The sequence below is a fragment of the Rhinolophus sinicus genome, chromosome 14, assembly GCF_057876585.1.
Source record: "Rhinolophus sinicus isolate RSI-liver-muscle chromosome 14, RSI-T2T, whole genome shotgun sequence".
NCBI lineage: Eukaryota > Metazoa > Chordata > Mammalia > Chiroptera > Rhinolophidae > Rhinolophus > Rhinolophus sinicus.
In genome coordinates, this window is record NC_142514.1 from 31,639,398 (window position 1) to 31,657,805 (window position 18,408).

General features: G+C 53.2%; 3 protein-coding genes across 6 annotated transcripts; 2 read left to right on the plus strand and 1 right to left on the minus strand.

The window, feature by feature from the left end:
* Positions 1-3,570: 3,570 nt before the first annotated feature.
* On the plus strand, positions 3,571-8,404 carry PLK3 (polo like kinase 3). The gene is made up of 15 exons (XM_019716556.3): positions 3,571-3,946; positions 4,107-4,214; positions 4,308-4,424; positions 4,553-4,682; positions 4,764-4,851; positions 5,483-5,578; positions 5,668-5,866; positions 5,974-6,100; positions 6,311-6,402; positions 6,641-6,734; positions 6,872-6,955; positions 7,049-7,211; positions 7,361-7,490; positions 7,652-7,765; positions 7,872-8,404. The coding sequence occupies exons 1-15, from the start codon at positions 3,737-3,739 to the stop codon at positions 8,061-8,063; spliced, it is 1,944 nt and encodes a 647-aa protein (XP_019572115.1). The 5' UTR covers positions 3,571-3,736; the 3' UTR covers positions 8,064-8,404.
* A 13-nt stretch (positions 8,405-8,417) lies between these two features.
* On the minus strand, positions 8,418-9,587 carry DYNLT4 (dynein light chain Tctex-type 4). Its single transcript, XM_019716563.3, has 3 exons — positions 9,545-9,587; positions 9,194-9,265; positions 8,418-9,088 (listed from the first exon to the last, which is right to left on the minus strand). Exon 3 carries the CDS (start codon positions 9,075-9,077, stop codon positions 8,418-8,420), a length of 660 nt encoding a protein of 219 aa, XP_019572122.3. The 5' UTR covers positions 9,078-9,088; positions 9,194-9,265; positions 9,545-9,587.
* Positions 9,588-10,644: 1,057 nt separating this feature from the next.
* On the plus strand, positions 10,645-18,269 carry BTBD19 (BTB domain containing 19). 4 transcript variants are annotated; one of them, XR_016018627.1, is made up of 8 exons: positions 10,645-11,231; positions 12,482-12,695; positions 12,780-12,833; positions 14,247-14,306; positions 14,383-14,658; positions 14,782-14,907; positions 15,033-16,565; positions 16,937-18,269. XR_016018627.1 is itself a non-coding variant. In XM_019716562.3 (8 exons), the coding sequence occupies exons 1-8, from the start codon at positions 11,146-11,148 to the stop codon at positions 15,165-15,167; spliced, it is 876 nt and encodes a 291-aa protein (XP_019572121.2). In that variant the 5' UTR covers positions 10,645-11,145; the 3' UTR covers positions 15,168-16,895. The 4 variants fall into 4 exon arrangements, 3 of the variants coding, with proteins under 3 accessions (XP_019572121.2, XP_074190719.2, XP_088647223.1); XM_019716562.3 differs by lacking the exon at positions 16,937-18,269 and having other exon boundaries at positions 14,383-14,451; positions 14,527-14,658; positions 15,033-16,895; XM_074334618.2 differs by lacking the exon at positions 16,937-18,269 and having other exon boundaries at positions 15,033-16,895.
* Positions 18,270-18,408: the final 139 nt, after the last annotated feature.

Below are 18,408 nucleotides of genomic sequence, written 5' to 3' on the forward strand. Positions count from 1 at the left end.
GGACATGGAGACACATAGCAGTGTAGGAGGACAGATTCAAGGACAGAGAACTAGTGACCCCCAGAAAAAGCAGGCAAAGGTAAATAGTGGAGTCAGACATTTTGGGTTCAGATCTTGGCTCTGCCCCTTGGTAACTATATGTGACCTCAGGCCAGAAGCTTAACCCTTGAGCCTCAGGTTCCTCATCTGTGAAATGGGGATAATAATCACATTTACATCAAAAGGTTACTGTGAGCAGGCAATAGGACAAATGCTTAGCCCAGTGCCTGGCACATGGCAAGTGGATAAGTTCCAGTGTAGCATATGTTACGCTGAAAGAGGAAGCAGAGCAGACTGCCAGGCCCTTGATTTACAGCATCCAAGAGGATCTCCTCCTGGTGTCCTGGCTCCCAGAGGAGGCCTCAAGAACCTTTTTAACCTCCCAAGGGGAAAAGACATTGAAGGGTAATGATATGCCCAAATAACAGAATGTGCCCAAGTATGCTACTTTGGCATATTATTTTGAGCTGCAGGCACTTCAAAAACAGTAAATGGAGGGAGAGGCTGTCTCTGAACTGCCCTTATCTGCCTAAAGACAGGTCCTCCAAAAGGAACTCAATGGTCGTAAATTTCCTTCCTGGGAGTTTCATCTCATATCATAGGAGAGGAGACTATCGTCACATCCAGACAAACTTTGGCACAAGTTATCATATCTCCCATCCATTCTTGTGAGGGCTCATTCATCTTTACCCTAAGAGTATTACATTCCCCTTCCCCTTTCCCTATTAAGAGGATATTTAAGCCTGAATGCTCAATCATATGGGAGAGTTACTCATTTTTCCCTGGGTATCTCCCATGTATATATAAATTATACATGTTAAACTTCTGTTTGTTTTTCTTTTGTTAATCTGTCTTTCTGTTTATGAGTCCCATCTGAAAACCTAAGGTGGGTGGAGGTAATGTTTTGGCTCCTCTATAAAATCCTAACCCCCAGTACTTTAGAATGTGACTATATTTGGAGACAGGACCTTTAAAGAGGTCTGTCATTAAATTAAAATGAGGCCTTTGGCGGGCTCTAATCTGATCTGGCTGGTTTTTTATCAGAAGAAGAGATTTGGACACAGAGAAAAAGATCATGTGACGTCAGAGGGAGAAGACTGCCATCTACAAACCAAGAGCGAGGCCTTAGAAGAAATTAATTTTGTCAATGTCTTGATCTTGGACTGCCAGCCTCCAGAACTGTGAGAGAATAAACTTCTGTTGTTTAAGCCATCTATCCTGTGGTATTTTGATACGGCAAACCTAGCAAACTAATACAAATACATTTTGCTTTATTTTCCAAAATAAAATTACAATGTCAGATACGCATTTTCAAATCATATATGCCTCAGCCCCACTTCCCCAGTGGATTTGTCCTTTCTGGCCCCACCACTACAATCCCCCTCCTGGAAAATTGTTGACCTGTAGGATAAAACCCAAACTCCTGAGTATGGCACTGAAGGCCTTCCCGCCCACCCCCATCTCTCACTCCCTCTTACTCATCTGAGCTACTAGTATTTCTCCTTATCTCGAGCTGTTTGGGTTCTCCCTTCAGTGGCTGTGAAGGGCAAGGTTAGAGAAGCAGGCCCTTGTGGGCCGGATGAGGGATTTGGTGGGATGGACATATGGAGGAAGGATGAAATGGAGATGAGACTAAAGGCAGTGAGACCAGCAAGGTGCTGTAGTAATAATCCCAACCAGAGACTGACCCAGATTAGGGCATGAAGGGAAGATGGAGCCACGTGGATAGATTTCAGAAATATTTGGGAGATAAAAATGACAGGAATTGGTACTCAACAAATACTTGTTGACTTTCCTGACTACTCTTTCTAAAGTAAGCTCTCTCGTTACTCTTCTGTTTACTTCCTTCATAGCATTTTTCACAGCCTACAATTAACTTGTTTATGTATTTGCCTATTTTATGTTTCCATCAAGCAGATTGTAAATTAAAGAAGGACTACAACCTTGACCTGTCTTATTTATACAGTGCTAGGCACTTAGCAGGAGCTCTCAATAAATCTCTGAGGACTAAATGGCTTAATAAATGTTTGGATCATATAGAGGGCAGAGAGGTAAGGACAAGGCCAGGAGGAGACCTGTGGTCCTGGGACAAACACTCCAGAGTGGTTAAGACCCCCACCTCTCTAGGGTGGCCGGTTGGCTCAGCTGGTTAGAGTGCAGTGCTCATAATCCCAACATTGCCAGTTGGATTCCCACATGGGCTAGTGAGCTGCGCCCTCCACAACTAGATTGAAAATGACTTGGAGCTGATGGGTCCTGGAAAAACACAGTTCCCCAATATTCCTCCACAAAAAAAGAAAAAAAAGAAAAGACCCCCACTTCTCCGTGGCCCTGGGAAGGGTGGGCAGGGAGCAGGGTTCTAGGGGTCCAGATGGCCTCCAGACTGATGGCTTCCGATTGTCCTTCCTTAGATTTGGATTAAATCCAATTCCCATTTTTCACTTTCTGGCCTCTGGCTTTTGACTCAGGACAGCGGGTGTTTTCAAGGATAGGGTACAGGGGACCCACCAGAACCTGAGTTACGCCCCCTGAGTGTGAAAGGGGATAGCAAAATGTGTGGCACTTGGGAAAAGCCTTGCTTGCCAGCCTGGTTGAGCCCCAAACTCAGCATGGAAGCCCCCGCGCCACCCCGCTTCCTCCCGCCCCCACAAGCCAGGATTGTTTGAGAATATGCAATCCTCCCAGGCCCTAAAGGGGGCAGCACTGGGCTGAGACTGGGGTGGGGGTGGGGGTGGTGTCTGGCCTAGGAGCCGGGACTAGCCCGTGGTTTCTCGCACTAAAGGGCAGTGTTGGTGACTCGCCCGGGTGAAGTGCCGCCCCTCTCGACTGGGACGCTGGTTCACCTAGTTGCTGGGGACTCCCCAGATGCCCAGCACGCTGTGGGGACAGAGCCAGGAGAGCAGTTTCCAGGCTCTCGGCCTCACATAGAAAGGTGCTGGCTCAGGTAGTGAATGGCCAACTGTGATTGGATGGCCATCAGCTGTGGCTAGTTGGCCTTCAGCTGTAACCAGTGAGCCATTGGCCACTAATCTAACTGCTGTGGCTAAGCTAGCAGAAAATGGGGGGCTAGCAAGAAGATGGTGACTGGCAAGCGCGGATTGTAGTTAGGCCAGCGGGTTACGGACAGTGTGGTTCCTGCTTCCTGTGTCTCCAACCCAGCCGCCAGCGAGAATATAGTGGTATGACTCCCCTCTCTATGGCTTCGTGGGTGTTCCTTTTTGGCCTCACCATGTCCTGCGTTCTTATGTGGGGAGCCATACCAGAGACCCTGCATGACAACCCACTAGGACTTCAGCATAACCCCAGATTGGGAAAGAAGTGGGCACCCAGTCACGGGGGTGGGGGACGGAGGAACGTCTGGGCCACCACATCCTGGAGGAATCCTTCTGGTGACTGGCAGTATGACTGCGTCTTTAAGGCGTGAGTAGGAGGCTGGGCCTCGTCGTGAGTTGGGTGACAGGAGGAGCTTCTTGATGACGTAAGGCTTGAAGGAGGAGCGGTGCTTCTCCGTGACTCGCCGCCAGGAAGGGGGCGGGCTCTTAATGACGAGACACCGGGAGGGGGCAGGAGTTCATTGATAAAAACGCCGGTCTCCCTCGGGCGCGAGCGCAGAGTAGCAAATCCGGGCAGCGCCACGCCCGGCCTCCGCCGGGCGGAACCTAGAAAACCCCGGCCCGCGCTGCGACGCATCAGCCGCATGGAGCCGGCCGCCGGCACTCTGTCCCCGCGCCCCTTCCCGCGGGCGGCCGCTCCGCCTGCGCCCCATGCCGGGCCCGGGCCGCCTCTGAGTGCCACGCCGGGACCTGAGCTAGAGACGATGGCTGGGCCGCCGGCGCGGGACCCCGGACGCCTCATCACGGACCCGTGCAGCGGCCGCACCTACTTCAAAGGACGCCTGTTGGGCAAGGTGAGTTGGGGTGTTGCTGGCGAGGTTGCAGAGGGGCCCTTGCTAGCCTTTTAGCCCGCGCGGGGCAGAGAGGGGCCCTTGTCCTCGGCGAGGGGACGTATGGGGGCCAGATCCTGCCGCCCTTGGAGCACCCTACCTGATGCCTCCTCCCTTCCCTTAGGGGGGCTTCGCCCGTTGCTATGAGGCCACTGACACAGAGACCGGCAACGCCTACGCGGTCAAAGTCATCTCTCAGAGCCGCATCACCAAGCCGCATCAACGCGAGAAGGTGGGCCCGGGCCCAGTCCCAGAGGACGAGGGGTAGGGTGGGGACGGTGGCATGGAAGCCCTTGAAGGATGACAAGCCCGCTCCCCATTGCAGATACTAAATGAGATTGAGCTGCACCGCGGCCTGCAGCACCGCCACATCGTGCGTTTCTCGCACCACTTTGAGGATGCTGACAACATATACATTTTCCTGGAGCTTTGCAGCCGAAAGGTGAAGGATGGTGATGGGGAAAGGGGGCCTTAAGACCCAAAGCTGGAGTCCTGTCTCCTCCTCATAGAGCACAGATGGAGGGAGGGTCAGGGTGGTTGACCAGGGGCTGAGGCAGTCGCTCTTTGCAGTCCCTGGCCCACATCTGGAAGGCCCGGCACACCTTGTTGGAGCCAGAAGTACGCTACTACCTGCGACAGATCCTTTCCGGACTCAAATATTTGCACCAGCGAGGCATCTTGCACCGAGACCTCAAGCTGGGTGAGACTCCTGGGCCAACAGGATGGAGGTGGGGGTGGGGAGGCAGAAAAGAGTCTGACACATCTCTCTGCCCTCGTCCAGGAAATTTTTTTATCACTGAGGACATGGAACTGAAGATGGGGGATTTTGGTCTTGCTACCCGGTTGGAGCCCCCGGAACATAGGAAGAAGTGAGTGTTTAAGGAAGGGGTGGCACAGTCTGTGTGACAGACAGTATATATGTGGGAAGTATGATGACTTCCGTGTGTGTGTGTGTGTGTGTGTGTGTGTGTGTGTGTGTGTGATAGGTGGGGAAGAGATGATGGGCTGCTTGTATCTGAAGGTGGAGGTGGCAGCCTGGGTTACTGGGACTTGTGGAGAGGAGACCCTACTGTGGCCATTACTGGGTGTGAGTCACACAGATAATGTGTGGCAGATGAATGTTTATGGGGGATGTGACAGCTGGTATTGGTGTGTGTGGCACAGACCATAGGAGGTGACAGCCTGTATGGGTGTCTGACAGACAGGAGTGGGGAAGGAGGAAGGGATCAATGATGGACCCTCTGTTGACCCTGGAGGAGAAAGTTGGGTTGGGGGTTAGGCCCTGCCCCTGTTCTACAGAGCAGCTGAGCAGCTGGGACAGGCGGGTGGGCGGGGACTCAGCTGCCATCCCCAGCATCCATTGTCCCAGGACAAGCAGGAGTTCTCTGGCCTTTGGTGACAGGCAGCTGCTTTGTCTGGACTCACAGTGGGGGCAGGGATGAGGGGGCCAGCTGGGCTAGGTCTGAACCTTCCCCTCTCTTCCTCCCTACCTCTTTTTAGGACCATCTGTGGTACCCCTAACTATGTGGCTCCAGAAGTGCTACAGAGACAGGGCCACGGTCCTGAGGCAGATGTGTGGTCCCTGGGCTGTGTCATGTGAGTCCCAGGGTCATCTGCACACAGATGCGTGTATGGGTGGGGCATACTTTCCACTTTACTCCTGACTTCTTATCTCTGCCCCACAGGTACACACTGTTATGTGGGAGCCCCCCTTTTGAGACAGTCGACCTGAAGGAGACGTACCGCTGTATCAAACAAGTTCACTACACGCTGCCTGCCAGCCTCTCACTGCCTGCCCGACAGCTGCTGGCCACCATCCTGCGAGCCTCACCCCAGGACCGCCCCTCAATTGACCAGATTCTGCGCCATGACTTTTTTACCAAGGTCTGTATCTCACTAGACACCTAAGTACATTCCCAGGGGATTGAATGGGGGCAGGTGACAGGACCCCTGGGGCCTCTCTTTCCTGCTCACATGGCTCCACTCCTCAGGGCTACACCCCCGACCGGCTCCCTGTCAGCAGCTGCGTGACAGTCCCAGACCTGATACCCCTTCACCCAGCTAGGATTCTGTTTGTCAAAGTTACCAAGAGCCTCTTTGGCAGGAAGAAGAACAAGAGTGAGTCTGGGATGCCAGGTTTTGAGGGTACAGAGCGGCAGGGGGGCTTGTTACATACATTGTGGGGACATGAGTGTGAGTGCCTGTGAGCCCCTGGGGAGAGTGTGTGTTATACAGGCACTTGGGTGTACCCATCTGTATTATCCCTTTGGGAAGTGGGAAGGGGTGGGGCTGGGTAGGATACTGAGGGCTATATCTGTCCCTACCCAGGTAAGAACCACCCCGAGGAGCAGGACGATGTCTCCTGTTTGGTGAGCGGTCTTACCCGGACATCCATTGGCCATCAGGATGCCAGGCCCAAGGTGAGGTGCTCACGTGGGAAGTGTGCCCCTGACTCACCCTAGCAGCTGTGGGAAGCTCAGGATAAAAGAGACTGGTGAAGCATCTAACTCGTGGTGGCATAATTGGCTGTGTCTCATTAACCAGATGGGGCTGACCTGGGGTGCCCTGGGAGGCAGGGCAGGGCTGGGCCACAGACTCACGAATTTGAATTTAGGGACCTCCCCTAATTTTACTCACTTCCCCTACCCAACCCACCAGGCTCCAGCAGCTTCTGGTCCAGCCCCCCTCAGCCTGGTAGAGACAGCACCTGAAGACAGCTCACCCCGTGGGACACTGGCGAGTAGTGGAGATGGTGAGCAGCCAGGAGTATGAGAGATGCTAGAGGTTGCTGGGTCTGAGACCGCAGTCCAGAGGGAAGGAGTGGACAGAGGGACATGGCCTGGGTCTTGGGGTACTAGTGCCTAATTCTGAGTACCCCGTTCCCTTCAGGGTTTGAAGAAGGTCTGACTGTGGCCACAGTGGTGGAGTCAGCCCTCTGTGCTCTGAGAAACTGCCTAGCCTTCATGCCCCCAGGTAAAGTTGGAGTCTGGTACATATGAATGGTGGTAGGAGTTCTTTGCCTGGAAGGCCAGGAACATGTTCTTATTCCTTCCTCTCCCATGACAGCGGAACAGAACCCAGCTCCCCTGGCACAGCCAGAGCCTCTGGTCTGGGTCAGCAAGTGGGTTGACTACTCAAACAAGTTCGGCTTTGGGTATCAGCTGTCCAGCCGCCGTGTGGCTGTGCTCTTCAATAATGGCACACACATGGCCCTGTCGGCCAATAGAAAGTAAGTGTTGTTATGGGATGTTTTGTAGCCACTCCATTGTACCTGGAAGGGCTGCACCTTGGTGTGTGCTCCTGGGCTTGGAGGCCTGGGGCCTCAGGGGAGAGGCAACAGTGCAGGGCTCCCTCTGACCTCTGTCTCCTCTCCTCCAGGACTGTGCACTACAACCCAACCAGCACAAAACACTTCTCCTTCTCTGTGGGTGCTGTACCACAGGCCCTGCAGCCTCAGTTGGGTGTCTTGCGGTATTTTGCCTCCTACATGGAGCAGCGCCTCATGAAGGTGTGTGGACTGGGGTGGGGCACATTGAAGACTTAACACAATCTGGTCCCTTCCTATTCCCCTTTGTGGGGGGATCAAAGCTAAAGACTGAACCTCTAAGGGAGATATCAATGGGGAGGGGCCTAAATTATGTCAGACAAATGACCTGTCCCTGCTCCCAGGGTGGAGATCTGCCCAGTGTGGAAGAAGTAGAAGTGCCTGTCCCCCCACTCCTGCTACAGTGGGTGAAGACTGATCAGGCCCTACTCATGCTGTTTAGTGATGGCACTGTCCAGGTAAGAGCTGCTCTGGAGTTGGGGGAAGGTCTGGGAGGCCTGGGGTGCTGGGAGGAAATTGGACTTGGGTCTTCGGCCCTGATCAGTGCCACCCTCCTGTGCACAGGTGAACTTCTATGGAGACCACACCAAGCTGATCCTCAGTGGCTGGGAGCCCCTCCTTGTGACTTTTGTGGCCCGCAATCGTAGCGCTTGTACTTACCTCGCTTCCCACCTTCGGCAGCTGGGCTGCTCCCCAGACCTACGACAGCGGCTCCGTGATACTCTGCGCCTGCTCCGGGACCAGTGTACTGCTTAGGCCCCAGCTTGCAGAGCAGGCTATGACCCAAGCCCTCAGGCCTGATGCCTGTGCCTGTTAGGCTCAAGCCCTTGCCTCTGTGGCCCTCCCTGTCCCTTTGGTGCCTCACTGGGGGCTCTGGGCCTAATCCCCCAGGGAATCAGGGACCAGCTTTACTGAGGTTGGAGGCGGCCTTGTCCTAGCTGCCCTCCTACCCTTTCTCCAAGAAAAGCCTGAGCCTTACCCCCAGCTAGGGGGCGTTATTTATGGACCACTTTTATTTATTGACAGACATTTATTTATTGGGATGTGCGCCCCAGGGAGAGCCTCCTCTTCCTGGGATAATAAACCGTTTTGCAGAACTTGGAGGCCTCATCACTCGCAGTAGAGCCCGTGGACTGTAGCCACTGCGAAAAGCGAGGCGTTGGTGAAGGTGGCGGAGGCCAGGCCGTCGCACGCTGCGTCCCAGAGCGCGCGGCTGACGACGTGCACACCCTGGCCGATGCGGGGCCCCAGCACCACACTGCACACCAGCTTGTATCGTGGCGGGCTGAGTTCACGCAGGCGTACGTGCACCAACTCGCACAGCTGCAGCGCCAGTGGCCCCGCCTCGGTGTCAGAGTAGCATATGTCCTGCAGCTCTGCGGCCAGGGTCTCTTCCAAGGCACGTTGTGCTCTCTCGACCTCCCAGCGCTCCCCAGGCGCCGGCTCCGTGCGATATGAGGGCGCCATTCGCCGGCTGGGCGCCATGGGCAACCCGGAGAAGCTGACCCGCGAGACTAATGGGGGCAGTGGGCACAGGGATGGTCGCCGACCCCCAGGAGCCGGGCCTGGTCCAGCCAGCGAGTTGCGGCGGGAAAAGGATGAGGCCAAGCCCAGCACGGAGCCACGGCGGGAAGCTGGGCCCAGACCTGCTGGTCCGGCCTCATCAATGCTGGGCAGGCGGCCTGGAGGCCGCACTGGCGATAGTCTCATCCCAGGGTCTTTGGCAATCTCTTCCTCCTGACGTCTGGGGGGCACAGGCCTACCAGCCATGGACCTGCCAGCTGGAAGACCCGCTTTTGGACAGGGTGGCCCTCACTGCCCATCTTTGTACACCACCCAGTTTCTTACTTGGTGATAAGGGTTTTTGCCCCTTAACCCCTTCTTACCTGTGTTTTTGAGACAGGTGAATCAAGTAGCCCAGGGCTGTGTGGATTCCTAGGTGCTTAGAGGGTTAAGGGCTATGTGGGACATAAGGGAAGAGATGCAGCTCAGACTATCATTTTGGGCTAGTCCCTACCCTCTGAGCTCCTTTCTTCTAAGTACTATAGAGGTTAGCTAAATGAGCTTTTCTGCCTTCCACCCGACTGCCCGCAGAAGGGGTGATGTATCTGCCCTTTGCTTCAGCCTAGACAGTGGTGCCTCCAAACCATAAGCAGGAGGGACAGACAGACCTGACTCCAACCCCATAGGTCCTTCTAGCCCTGTGGGTATTGAATCCAATTATCCTCCACCTGTACCTGCTCCTAGAATGGCTGGCACAAAATCCCACGACTGGCTGAGGCTAGGCGCAGGTGACTTGGGAAGCTTCTTCCACCTTCTGCTTTTGGACTGTGGCCCTACTTCTAGAATCGGTTCTACGATGGCAGCGCTCTTCTCCCGAAACTCCCGCAGGCACGCTGAATCACATGCAGCCTTTGGCCTCCGAGCTCTCACAGTCTTTTCGTGGCCGGCCTGACCTGCAGGTGTGTTGTGGAGTTGCCATGGATTGCTGGGCAAGCACTCCTCCTTTCCTGATTCCCTCCATTCAATCCTGGCTCTGGCTTAACCTAGGAGTGTTACTACTGTGAGCATGTACTGAGTGCAGAGTGACTGAGTCATCAGGGGAGAGGGAACAGCAGGGGCTTAGAGCCCAAGGGCCTGCTGCCATTATAAGAAGACTGAGGGAGCAGTTGTAGAGAGGTGTTCCTATCCCAGGGCTCTTAAGCCACTGTCCATTTTTCCCCCTTGTGAAGAATGGCTCTTTACTCTTCACTTGTGAGCAAGTTGCAGAGGCCTGGGATATGGGGAGACCTTGAGGCTGCGTGGGTGGCTACTCAGGAATCAGGATCCCAGCCCACAGGAAGGAGCATGTCATGACTGTATGACTATCGCCTCCCCGTCAGTCTAAACAAGGACAAACATTTCCGCTCCCTGAGCAAAACTAGGGTGGGGCTTGGCTGACTTCCTCAGCTCAGGGCTGCCTTAGGGAAGGGGAGGGAGGGGTGAGAGGCCGTGGGCTCCACTCTGGACTGGACATCCAGTCTCCTGACTCCTGCTGACCCAAGTACTCGGGGGTTTGTCCCCAGCTAGCCACACCTCTTGTGTTGCATTTCAGGGATGCCAGAGGCCATGACTCCTTTGTCAGAGCTGACATCTCCTCACCTGACCCCTCTGGGAGGAATAGGACTGCTTTCTCCCAAACAAGCCTTGTCTGGGTTCTGAAAACTGTTCATGGGGGTGAGGGCTTTCCCTGATGAGTGGGGTTCCCCAGGCTTGGCTAACTTGATCCTGACCCTGTGTGCATGTGAGTGAGGGGTTGGGAGGGGCAGAGAAAGAAGGGCAGGGCCAGGGTGCTAAGACACTCAAACTCTGCTTAGGGCCCCTCTGAGGTCTGAAGTTTTCCCTGGGCCTGTGGGAGGTGGGCGGGGCCTCCTCAGGCCTAACTCCAGTTTCTGTGGAAACCCACAGGCTTCCCACCCCAGCGCTGCCTGGGCAGGCTCCCAGCTGGGGCCTCATCTGCAGCCAGCCTCTCCTCTCCCTGTCTGGTTAGCTCCACCTTGGCCTCTCTTGGTCACCTCCCTGTGTCCCCATCTCCAAGCCCAGCCTCTGGCCTCTTCTACCAGCTTCTGATGCCTTCTTCAGGGAACTGGGCGTCTCCTGCCCCATTCCTAATCTTCAACTTCTCAGTAAACAGGCCTCCCAAGCTCCTGCCCCTCCCTCTCAGGCCTTTCTAGTCTCCTCACCAGCTGTAGGGCCTGGCTAGGCCTCCTGCTTCTTCCCACCTACTGCCTCCCACATACCAACAGACAACAGGCCTACTAGGCTATTACATCTGCCTACTCCCCTGCCCCACCCCACCATGGAGACCCCAGGACTGGTTGTGCACGGGGAGGCTGAACCCTTTTCCACAGCACTCCGAAGCCTCGTCAACAATCGCCTATACAGGTGAGGGGTAGGCACTGTCTGTGGGTTTTGATAGCTGGCTTTGCTGAGGAAGCCCTGGGTACAGAAGAGGCGGGGAATTAGGTCTTCACCCTTTTGCTGAACTCAGTCTGGGGAAGTCTAAGTTCCCAAGTATAGAGCATGGCTGCTGATCACTCAGGGTCCATGATATCTTGAGAGCCAGAGGTGGAGGGCAGCGGAGGCTAGAGCCTAGAGTGGCTGTGTGACCTCAGGCCAAGGCCTTCCTTTTTTGGAGCTTGTGCTACGGGCAGAGAAGAGCCTTTAGCCCCCTGGATTCTGAGAGGTGGGATGTAACTTGAATCCCCCTCTGGGGAGGCAGAGGAGCAGATGACCTTGTTCTGGAAACTGTAGATTCACAAGAGGAACACAGCTAAAAGGATTGAGCCAGTCTCAGACAGGAAGTGGTTTCAGGGTGCTGCCTGGGGCTCTCTGTCTGCCAGGATACAAGTGGTGTCTGAAACCAGGGACAGAGTATGGGGGGAGGGCTGGTTGGGAGAACTAGAAAGCAGCTTTTCTCACTGCCTCAGAGCTGGGTTCCTCCCCAAGGGTTGGTGACTCTCATAACCCTACTGCTTTGAGGATCACAGTCTGGTCAGAATAGTGGAACTCAGGCCTTGGACTGGGAACTAGGAGCATCCAGGAAGCTCGAGCTTCATTTCATGCCTCCTACCCCGTGTTGTTAGAGGCCCAGAGGCTGGGGCCGGAAGTGATCATGAAGATGGAAAATGTGGTCTGGCCTTTTGGTGCATCACTGCCGTGTCTATTTGCAGCCAGTGCACGCCGCACCCACCACCTCCTGCCTGGAGGAGGCTGAAAAAAGCTGAGTTTGCAGTCTATGGAGGAGGAGCCAAGAAGAGCTTCCCTTCCCCCAAGACTCAGGCTGGGGAGGAGAGGGGTATGTGGGATCAATCTTGAGTCAGCCCTGGTGCCCCCTCAGTGATTAAGCATAGCCACCTCCTCCAAGACCTGAGAGTTTGAGATTACCGTCCCATTTCATACGGGAGAAACCTGAGATTCAAAGGTAGAAAGTCACTTGCCTGAAGTACCATAGGGTGGAGCTGGGACTAGAACCCAAGCCTGTGTGTCCCAGACCTTCAGCTAGAAGGACTAAGCCCTGTCTCTTATATGACAGATAAGGAAACAAAGGCTCAGAGTGGGCCAAGGCAAAGCCTAGAGTTGCACTCTAGACTCTGGCCTTTTCTCCCCTGGCTCTCTGCCCCTCTCTCCCACAGTGATGTTCGCTTTGTGGTCGGTCAAGAACAGCAGGAGGTGTTTGCCCACCGGTGCTTGTTGGCCTGTAGATGCAACTTTTTCCAGCGACTTCTGGGCCAGGAGCCAGGGCCTGGGGTGCCTAGTCCTGTGGTGCTAAGCACTGTGCCAGCTGAGGCCTTCCTGGCAGTGCTGGAGTTCTTGTATACCAACAGTGTCAAGCTGCAACGCCACTCTGTAAGCCCAGTGGGCAGGGGTCTGGGTGGGAGAGGGACAGGGGCAGAGGAAATAGCCCTTCAACTCCAACCACCCACTTTGCAGGTGCTGGAGGTGCTGACAGCAGCGGTGGAGTATGGGCTGGAGGAATTGAGAGAGGTGGGTTTATGTGGTAGGGCCCGGTCTTGTTTCCTTTGCCTCTATGAGCTTGGTGCATACCCTGCTTCACATACACTCTGTCTTGGAGAGGAACATGTGCTAATACAGAAGTATGGCTATCTCTGTATAATAGGCATTTATGCACCCTTATGTGCAAAACAATATGTCCATGGCCTGTGTGCTGTGGGGGCGCATGGAGTGTGTACGGCTGGTGCTGTAGATACCAAGATACGACAGCTCTGATCCCTGTTCTTCAAAGACAGATAGACACATACAAAATCCGCTGTATGGAGGGCTGCGTTACGTTGTCTCTCCAGTCTCCAACTTGACCTCCTTTAACCATGTGGCATAAGAAGTGTGATAGATGAGGGTAAATGGTGCAGAGACTTTATGGATGATCTCTAGACTCATCACCAGAGCGAGACGAAGGGAAGAGTTCCTGGAGGAGGAAACATTTATGTTGGTCAGGTAGAACAGGTAGGCGTTTGTTCAGAGGGGGAGTGGAAAGATGGCATTCTACTCACAGAGGCACAGATGGAGCTGGTGAGACACTTAGTGTGGCTGGACTGAGTGTGAGAGGAGGTGAGGGAGAGATGAGATTGGAAAGGTGCCAGGGCTGGTTCATGCAGGACCTTCAAGAATTTGGACTTTTTTTACCTAGAGGGTAGTGGAGATTCATTGGAGGTTTTGGGTAAGGGAATGAGGATTTGGAAGCTAAAGGGAGAAGGGATTAGGAGAAATGAGAAGGGCTCACCAGTCCTATAGGGACGAGGGTGGCAGTGTAAGCCCAAGGGAGCACTTTATGGCTTTGAGAGAAGTGGAACTGCATGATCCAGTGCTTTCCTGGATGCGAGGATGAGAGGGAGCTGTCATGGATGAAATTCAACTTTCTGGTTAAAACACGTCTTTGTTTTTTAGTGTCTTTGAGTCAAAAGGGGGACAAGTAAAGGCAGATAAGTGTCCTAAGTGAAAGGGAGAGTGGAATTTTTGCATGGCTCTTATCAAGTCTGATTAGTGGGTAATGTGCTAGAAGGTAGACTGCTGGGCTTGGCTTTGCTAGTCCCTATTCCCTCCAGGTTTGCCAAGTCTCAGGCCCTGGTGATTCCCTGCCTGATGGGCCTGGGGCTGCTTGGAGCCTGGTTCATGCAGGACCTTCAAGAATTTGGACTTCTTTTACCTAGAGGGTAGTGGAGATTCATTGGAGGTTTTGGGTAAGGGAGTGAGGATTTGGAAGCTAAAGGGAGAAGGGATTGGGAGAAATGAGAAGGGTTCACCAGTCCTATAGGGACAAGGGTGGCAGTGTAAGCCCAAGGGAGCTGGACTGCTCCAAGTATACTCACTGCTTCCAGGTTGAGGTGGTGGTGGGGGAAACGAGGGCACCTCAGCACAACCCACATTCATTTCTGTTCCCAGCTATGCCTGGAGTTTGTGGTGAAGATGCTGGATGTGGAGCTGGTTTGTGAGACCCTGCAGGTGGGTAGTTCCCCATGTGCAGGGCTGGGCTACATGGCCTCTCCAGTCTCCAACTTGATCTCCCTCTTGCTCTCAGGTGGCCGTAACCTTTGGCCTGGGACCATTGCAGGAGCATTGCATAGCCTTCATAGAGGCCCATAGCCAGGTACAGCTCCCCATTTTCATACTCCCAACCCCACACCTCATTCTGCTCCTCCCTGACCCATTTTCGGACCCTCAGGAGGTGCTCCGGACCCGCGGCTTCCTGGAACTGTCCGCGCCTGCGTTGCTGTCCCTGTTGCGCAGTGACAACCTCTGCGTAGACGAGGCTGAACTTGTCCTGGCGGCCCGCAGCTGGGCGCGCGTGGGCGCTGTGAGCCGGGCTAAAGGGAGCGCGGGGTTGGGGTGCTGAAGGAGTCTTGGGCCGCAGGAACCTGGCGAGTGGGCGGCGGGCCAGGTGCCCCAGCCCGCTGGGGCTCAGGGCTGGCGTTTGCAGGCGGTGCTGGAGCGGCCTGTGGCCGAGGTAGCGGCACCGGTGGTGCGGGAGCTGAGACTGGCTTTGCTGGCCCCGGCGGAGCTGAGCGCCCTGGAAGAGCAGAACCGGCGGGAGCCGCTCATCCCGGTGCGGACGCGAGGAACTAGGCTCCACTCAACAGCATGTGGGAAAGGCGTGGGGAGGGGAGGGGCACAGGCTCTGATGGTGAGGGCGGCACACGGGACTCTGTGGTGACCGGCCTTCCCCTTCAGGTGGAGCAGATTGTGGAGGCGTGGAAGTGCCATGCTCTGCGGAGAGGAGATGCGGCTCGGGATGCCCCGTGCCGGCGCCGGAGAGGCACCGTGCCCCGGGAACATCATCGCTTTCTGGACCTGCCCTTTAAGTGACCAAAGGCCACGTCTTGCGAGGAATTCTGGGCTTTCTCAAACTACACCTCCCGACATTCTCGGCGCTCAGAGCGGGCTTCCGCTCCCAGCATGCTGGGCGAGCAGGGGCGCGCGGGGAGAACAGCTGTGGGCAGAACGCCTCTCCCTATGGGTGGGGCCTAGGAGGAGAGGAAGGCGGGGAGGAGGAGAGGAAAGGGCGTGAGCTTGGGCTGTGTCTAGCTGCCTGGTCCCGGCGGAAACCAAAAGCGATATCCCTGGCACTATACCCTATCTCTACACCCTGGTACCTGGGCACTCTTACCAGTCTCCTTTACTCCTTTCCCTCCCCCTTCTTTCGTTTCCCCCCCACACTCTGGTTCAAGCTTTGTTTCTCAGTCTAGTTGTGTAGGACACAGCTCCCTGGCCCATGCTGGTATTATGAGCCTTGCGCTCCACCTGGCTGAGGCAGCCGGTCCCCAGTCTCCGGTTGGCCAGTCACAGCAGCTCATGGCAGCTCCTGGGGATGGCAGCACAGGGTAGCCCAGAGCACACGGTATCCCACCGTAGCACACTCCGCAGCCCACGCCAACCTGGGGCTGCTCACTGCAGCCCAGCTCCAGGGAGAGCTGTTGTTCACAATCTTAGCTGTAGAGGGCGCAGCGCACTGGCCCATGTGGGAATCAAACGGAGACCTTGGCGTTGGGGGCACAGTTCTCTAACCACCTGAGCCACGTGGCTGGTCCTGGTTTACTCTTATAACAATCAAATAACTTTTTAGCTCAGCCCCCTCTTTAATTCAGACATGCCGCCTGGAGATTGCTCTCTACGTGCCCCACAGATCCCTCAGACTCCGTCTGAAATTGAGCTTCCTCATCTTTCCCCACAATTTTTTTTTAATAGTATTCTTTTTCTGTTTTTTTTGTTTGTTTGTTTGTTTTTTGTTTTTTTTTTAGCTTTATTTATTTAAGTGTGTTTTTCTAGGACCCATCAGCCCCAAGTCAAGTAGTTGTTTCAATCTAGTTGTGGAGGACGCAGCTCACAGTGGCCCATGTGGGATCCAGCCGGCAACCTTGTTTAGAGCGGCTGCGCTCTAACCGGCTGCCCCTCCCCAGTTCTTTTGTATGTTTGTTTCGTTTTCTGTAATTTAATTTAAATTTTTTTTTTATGTTAGTTTCAGGATCTTTCCCCGGTTCTGACACCATCGTGTTTCTCATCGTGGGTGCCAAGCCAGAAACCTGAATCTCATCCTGGCCTCATTCCTCTTCCTCACAGCTGCCTTCTGTGGCTTCTATCTTCTAAGAGACTGAAGGGTAGCAGAATATGCCATGTCAAAATATGTCTTTTGGGCATAAAGATTATTTTAAGCTGATTATTTTGAGAAGCAGGAGAAGCTCTGAAAACATTACAAGTTACCTTTTTGTAAGTGTAATTTATATTTATAAAGGAAATCTCCATTTGTAAGGGTGCTTCGCTCTGTACCAGGAAAAGGATGACTAACTCAAGAGAATCTTATCAGTGGAGAAGGCACCCACTGAAATCTACCTGAGAAAACTCACCCTTGTTTACCATGCTTTTTCTGGTGGCCTCCTGGTAACTGGCCTTCCCTTACTTTCTTTTGTCTTTAGCTGAAGACGGTATTTAAGTGGGTATTTAAGGTCAACTTTGGAATTACTCATTTTTTCCTGGTATCTCCCATGTATACATGAGTTATACATGTTAATAAACTTCTGTTTGTTTTTCTCTTGTTAATCTTTTTCTTTCTTTTCTTTCTTTTTTTTTTTTTTTTACAGGGGTCTCAGCCCAGAGCTCAGAGTAGAGGAAAAACTATTTTTTCTCCCCTGCAAGATCTTTACAATTAATTCAGCTCTCTCAGCCCCAGTTCTGCCAATCCTATATATGGCAGGACTTACTGCTACGGACTCTAATTAGTCTTCCTGCCTTCACTCGAGCACCCCTCATCATCCCCCCCACCCCAATCCACTTCCCACACTGCAGCTACCATAGATTTATCTAAGATTGTCAGAACTACTCCCCTTATTAAGCCCCTCAACATCCCCATTGCACTGAAAGTGAAATATAATCTATTTCACTTTCAGGGCCTTAAAATTACTCCAAATATTAGCAGCTCTTCTCTCAACAACTATCTTTGCAGGAATTCACTGGTCCTGCGGGCTCTAGTCCTCCAGGTCTGGTTTCACTCTCTTGGTTATTGAAGACTCTCTATGCTACCTCTTTCATTCATTACACATTTTGTCTTCCTGAGGCTCTGAATCTCCCTGGAGAAAGATCCCTGGGGCCTTATTCATTTCTGCTTCCTCAGTCCCTGTCACATAATCAGTGCTCTGTAAGTGTTCAGTGATGACTTTATTTCCTTATTTAAATGCTGTTTTATTCCATAGAGTTTTAAAAAGCTGTAAAACAAAATACTGTCAATCTAAAACAAGGGACAATCGACTATTTGGAAGAAAATAAAATCAGACTTCTGTCTCAGGGATTTTATGCAAAAATACGTTGCACATGGTTCAAAATAATTATTTGGTATTATCTCTCAAGACTGAAAATGTGGTTACCTGTAGTACCACTTCCTGACAGCATCATTTGGATAATGAAAATTGAAAATAAGGTACATGTCCTAGAAGATTGGTTTAACCTAGAAGACTGGTTAAATTAACTATGGTGTCGTGCAGGGTGTCACGTGGGGTCTCTAGTCCTGCTCCCCACATAAGAACGCAGTATATGGTGAGGCCAAAAAGGAACACCCACGGAGCCATAGATAGGGGAGTCATACCACTATAGTCTCGCTGGCAGCTGGGCTGGAGACACAGGAAGCAGGAGCCACACTATCTGCAACCTGCCGTCCGCTTCTCTGCCAACTATGCCTCTTCGGGAGCCAAGCTGCCTAGGTTTGAATCCCAGCTCCACCTCTTTCTGGTTTTGTGACTTGAGTGAGACTAGCCTTTCTGTGCCTCACTTTCCTTGTTTATAAAATGGATATAATAATAGAACCCGTTCAGTAGGGTTCTGAGGAAGATTAATTTTGTAAAGTGCTTAGAACTGTAGTGGGACAGATTAAATACTGTAGATGTGTTTAGACAATAAATCCATTCAATTGTTTTACAAATATTCATTGAGTGCTCATTTCCCAGACATTGACTTTGGGTCATGGACTCCATCAGAGAACAAGTCAGGTAAAGTCCCTGCTTCATGGAACTTACATTCTAGGAGGAAAAACATACAGCAGACAAGTAAAGAAATTAATGCA